The sequence below is a fragment of the Tupaia chinensis genome, unplaced genomic scaffold (assembly GCF_000334495.1).
Source record: "Tupaia chinensis unplaced genomic scaffold, TupChi_1.0 Scaffold144171_2, whole genome shotgun sequence".
In the NCBI taxonomy this organism is placed as follows: domain Eukaryota; kingdom Metazoa; phylum Chordata; class Mammalia; order Scandentia; family Tupaiidae; genus Tupaia; species Tupaia belangeri.
In genome coordinates, this window is record NW_006204028.1 from 1,440,650 (window position 1) to 1,445,915 (window position 5,266).

The 5,266-nt window shown below is 59.0% G+C and overlaps 1 protein-coding gene across 1 annotated transcript in view; it reads right to left on the reverse strand.

Annotated features, from left to right (window-relative positions):
* Nucleotides 1-1,695: 1,695 nt before the first annotated feature.
* The window catches only part of DLX3 (distal-less homeobox 3), a 5,152-nt gene continuing 1,581 nt past the window's right edge, over nucleotides 1,696-5,266 (reverse strand). The window contains exons 2-3 of the mRNA XM_006166184.2: nucleotides 3,756-3,946; nucleotides 1,696-2,153 (exon numbers count right to left, since the gene is read on the reverse strand). Of these exons, the coding sequence (XP_006166246.1) occupies nucleotides 1,806-2,153; nucleotides 3,756-3,946 (539 nt within the window). The 3' untranslated portion in view covers nucleotides 1,696-1,805. The remainder of the gene's footprint in view (nucleotides 2,154-3,755; nucleotides 3,947-5,266) is intronic.

Below are 5,266 nucleotides of genomic sequence, written 5' to 3' on the forward strand. Positions count from 1 at the left end.
CGCCAAGCCATTCAGTAGAGGGGGGTCGGGGAGGCCATGGCTGGGAGCCTCTCACCAGACCTGCCCAGACTAGGGACAGCCTTGGGGCCAGGCCCGACCCAGTACTCCAGCAGTAGGGTTCTGGGGAGCCCCTCCTCTCCTAGGAGCTCGTAGAGGCCGGGAGGTCCCTCCTCATCAAACAGCTTCCCCTACTCCAGACCCTCCCCACAAGAGCTGTCTGCCACCAGCCTGCGGTTCAAAGAGCTCAGTGGTTATTTTCTTCTTTTTTATTAACATTATATATAAAGGTGGATCCAGTAAGAAAGCAGAAATGAGTAGGCTGGGAGGGGGTGGGAGTTGGCATCGTTCCTATCCCCTTGGGGTGAGACTCTCAAGACCCACCATGTCTTTCCTCGCTTCTGCGCCTCCCACAAAACCCAAATCCCGTGGGAGCTCACATCCCTCTTTCTCTCAACTTGTAACACACAGGGAGATCTATCCAGAAGGAAAAAGGATCACATAAATAGGAAACCACAGTAGGGAAGAAGCTGCATCTCTCTGGTGCTCTTTAAAAAAATACATACCATATACATGGATATATATGGTTACAGTCTTCTACCTCTCCTTTTCTTCTACGTTTGACCTCATGGGGGTGAAGGAAAGTTAGTTCTAGGGGACTGTCTGAGCCAAGGAGGGGTAGCACCACTCACCAGCCCTCCAGGCAGCCACCCGTTACCCCTAAAGGCACTAGTAACGACCCTCCCTTCTCTTCTCTCCTGTGCTCCTCACCCGATATGACATATGACGTTCTCCGGCTCCATGGGCACAATCTGTTTCCAAGGCCACTGGAAAGCGGTTTGGGGGAGGGGGTGGGTGGGTGTCTTGCCTGATATGTCTTCTTGGAGATTTGGGGTTTGGTGCCCAAACTGCCAACTTACTGGAGGAGGGGAAAAGGTGAGGCGGGTTAGGGGCAGGACAGAGTTGCCCAGGGAAGGGGAGATTTGGTCCTATCTGTTAACAATGCCCTTTGTTTTCCTATTTTCAACAGCTTTTAAAACCAAAGTTGTGCAAAGTCCTATACACGGAAGAAGAAATAGGTCCTTAGGACAGATACCGAGACCCACCCCTCCGTCTCCCCTCACAGAGGGGGAGAGAGGATGGGGGGGACTCCTCACTTTCTTCCTTCTCAAGCCACAAATATTAAAGGATTCCCTCACTTGGGGGTTTCTTTGGTTGAACCCTCAAATCTGAAATGAGGGCTGGAAGTGCAGGGTGAGGGCTGGTTCAGGTCCCCACCCTGAGCCCCAGTCATCGTGTCCAATGTCTTTTGGCAGAGGGGCCGCTCAAGAAGGGGGAGGCCACAGTTGGCTTGGGAGGAACCAGACCTGGCAAGTCTCAGGCTCCATGGTGCCTGGCACTCCAGCCCAGGCCTGCCAACACTCCACAGTCTCCCCCAGCCCTGAGGTCTCCAGTCTGGGGAGCAGTCCTAGGTTTTAGAAGCCGGAAGGTGATGATCCATGTAAAGCCAACCAGGCTCCTGGAGCAGAAGGGCAACAGGTGTCCCCATCGCGGATACTGGGGTGGAACCCCCAACATCTGGAGGGGCACCCCAGTATCTAGGCAGGGAGTTGGAGGCTCAGGGGACATCCTTGGTCCTTCCAAATGTCATCTGGAAGCTCTTGGGTCCCTGGAGGAGGGGCGAGGGAGGGGGAAGGGTTGCCTTTCCCCTGTGCGCCTCGATGATTCCTGAGTGTCGGCTAGGACGGAGGTGCCTTCTGCCTGGTCCCGGGGGGGTCCTTCGTAGGGGGCACAGGCCAGGTGGGTGTTCAGTACACAGCCCCAGGGTTGGGCGGGGGCCCAGGGGAGGCATGGTGCAGAGTGGCCGGCTGCGGTGGCTGCTGCTGTAAGTGGGGTCCGCTCAGGTTCTGTGCGTGGTACCAGGAGTTGGTGGGGTCGTCCAGGTAGCTGGGGGAAGCGCTGTATGGGAGCGGTGGGGGCAGCTGACTGCGGGCAGGGGCCGGAGTGGAGTGGGAGGAGGTGTCCCAGAGGGCGGGTGACGGTGGTGAGTTGCAGGCCATGGAATCACTGTTGTTGGGACTGTGCTCCAAGGGGACCTCCCCGTTCTTATAAAGCTTCTTGAACTTGGAGCGGCGGTTCTGGAACCAGATTTTCACCTGCACGGAGCAGAAGGGGGTGGCTTGTTAGCCTCTCAAAATGTTGAAGGAAACCCCCCAAGGGACCCAGACTAGAGAAGGCAACACCTGCACTGGACGTCACACAAGGAGAACCAGGCAAAAGCCACATGTCCAGGCTCCCAGGCCAGCACCTTCATTCTACCGCGGATAGAACCGTGACTGACTGGGAAGGCCGGGAACGTGTCACTGCCTGGTCCAAATTCTGCTCTGCCCTTACTGCGTGTGACCTTGGGCAAGTCGCTTAACTTGCTTGGTCCTCGCCTTTCTCTCATCTGCAAAATGGGGCTGATACCACTTCTACCGACCCCAGAGGCTGCCATTATGGGTCCCCAGTAAGTTCGGACATGTACAAAGTTGGAACAGCCCGGTACAGAGTAAGCACTCAGCACACGCAGCCTGAGGAGCTGGGCAGCAGTCTGTCCACACGCAGACCTGCATATGCAGAGGCACACAGACACACAGAGACACACACACACACACACACACACACATACATCTCCATACTCAGCAACCTACCCACTATCGGCTTTACACACAGACACCAGACTGCAAAGACACACACAGATATACCCGATACCGCCCCACGAACGTTCACGCCCCACCCACGTTCACACACTCAGGCATGGGGATGTTCTGGGTTCCGGTTAGGTAATGGGGGTGACCTGGGGACTCAGGTGCAGGTGAGCCACAGTTCCCCAAATTTCCCTTGGGGTATCTCCCCCTCCCCCTGCAGCTCCCCACCCCGTGACTGGTACAAACAATGAGTCAGCTCCTCACCAGCTCCTCACCGGGTGACCCAGATTCCCGGCGGACCTGGCCCCACGCAGCCAGCCCCAGCCGCAACCCAGGCCTGCCTGTCAACACCTGTAGGGAGCCGGGCGGCCACCATTCCTCCCCTGAGCAGTGACACGCTGCTGGGGGGCCTTAGGGACAGGCTAAGGGCCTTAGGGAGTGGGACTCCCACCTTTAAGCCATCATTTCCCGTCGGGGTGCACCAAAGCTCCTGGAAGAGGCAGACGTGCAGCATTTGGGTGCTGGGTGGGGATGTGCTGTTGGACACTAGCACACATTTCTGGACAAGCACTCACAGGGTGTACAGTCACACACACGCGCCCTCCATCTCTGCACACAATGACCCTCAAAGGATTGCATTCCTTCTGTGAGCATCCTTGAGCTTTGCAGACCCACCAGCATGTGCGCAAACACACACTCTTGTACACATACATGCACACACACACGCCTACACACGCGCACGCGCCTAGCCTGGAAGGGAAACACAGCGTGGACTCCTAAGTGACCAGCACAGCTGGGAAACTTGGGAGCTGGGGCCTCTGGGTGGAGGGAGGAGGGCACGTCTCCATGACAGACATACACAGTACAGCCGTGCAAGTTCACAACAACACACACCTGGGTACGTGCTAACGCAGAACGTTCTGACACGAGTTGAGACTCGGAGGCCCTATCCCACAGGCAGGGGTTCCAGGAGATTTAGGACCCGCAAAAAGTCAGCCAGGCTCATGGGGAACCCTGGAGTTCTGCAGGCCCCCAACGCTCCCGCAGCCCTCGACTGCCAACACCTACCTGTGTCTGCGTGAGGCCCAGCTGCGCAGCCAGCTCTGCTCGCTCCGGGAGCGCCAGGTACTGGGCCTTCTGGAAGCGGCGCTGCAGGGCGGCCAGCTGGTAGCTGGAGTAGATGGTGCGCGGCTTTCGGACCTTCTTGGGCTTGCCGTTCACCATGCGCACCTCGGCTTCTGGCTCCTCCTTCACCGACACTGCGGGGAACGCACGAGGCGGGGCGGCTCAGTCTCGGCCTGAAAGTCCCGCGCCCTCCAGGCCTCCTCCAGGCTCGGCCGGATGCTCCTCCCTCCCGCACACCGACTCTCCCCGGGATTTCCCGGCTGTCGGTTCTGCCACCCGCGCTCCAGAAGGGAATCGCGGCGACAGAGCCGGACCAGCGGCCGCCCACGACGCGGCGCTCCCAGCTCCGCGCCCGGCCCCGGGAGCCTGGTCCCTGGCGCCAGCAACCGCTCCTCGCCGCGCCTTTGCGAACGCCTTCCCCGCCGCCTCCCAGCCTCGCCGTTCCCCGCCTGGGTCCGGTTAGGTAATGGGGGTGACCTGGGGACTCAGGTGCAGGTGAGCCACAGTTCCCCAAATTTCCCTTGGGGTATCTCCCCCTCCCCCTGCAGCTCCCCACCCCGTGACTGGTACAAACAATGAGTCAGCTCCTCACCAGCTCCTCACCGGGTGACCCAGATTCCCGGCGGACCTGGCCCCACGCAGCCAGCCCCAGCCGCAACCCAGGCCTGCCTGTCAACACCTGTAGGGAGCCGGGCGGCCACCATTCCTCCCCTGAGCAGTGACACGCTGCTGGGGGGCCTTAGGGACAGGCTAAGGGCCTTAGGGAGTGGGACTCCCACCTTTAAGCCATCATTTCCCGTCGGGGTGCACCAAAGCTCCTGGAAGAGGCAGACGTGCAGCATTTGGGTGCTGGGTGGGGATGTGCTGTTGGACACTAGCACACATTTCTGGACAAGCACTCACAGGGTGTACAGTCACACACACGCGCCCTCCATCTCTGCACACAATGACCCTCAAAGGATTGCATTCCTTCTGTGAGCATCCTTGAGCTTTGCAGACCCACCAGCATGTGCGCAAACACACACTCTTGTACACATACATGCACACACACACGCCTACACACGCGCACGCGCCTAGCCTGGAAGGGAAACACAGCGTGGACTCCTAAGTGACCAGCACAGCTGGGAAACTTGGGAGCTGGGGCCTCTGGGTGGAGGGAGGAGGGCACGTCTCCATGACAGACATACACAGTACAGCCGTGCAAGTTCACAACAACACACACCTGGGTACGTGCTAACGCAGAACGTTCTGACACGAGTTGAGACTCGGAGGCCCTATCCCACAGGCAGGGGTTCCAGGAGATTTAGGACCCGCAAAAAGTCAGCCAGGCTCATGGGGAACCCTGGAGTTCTGCAGGCCCCCAACGCTCCCGCAGCCCTCGACTGCCAACACCTACCTGTGTCTGCGTGAGCGCCATATGCGCAGTCAGCTATGCTCGCTCCCGCAGCGACAGG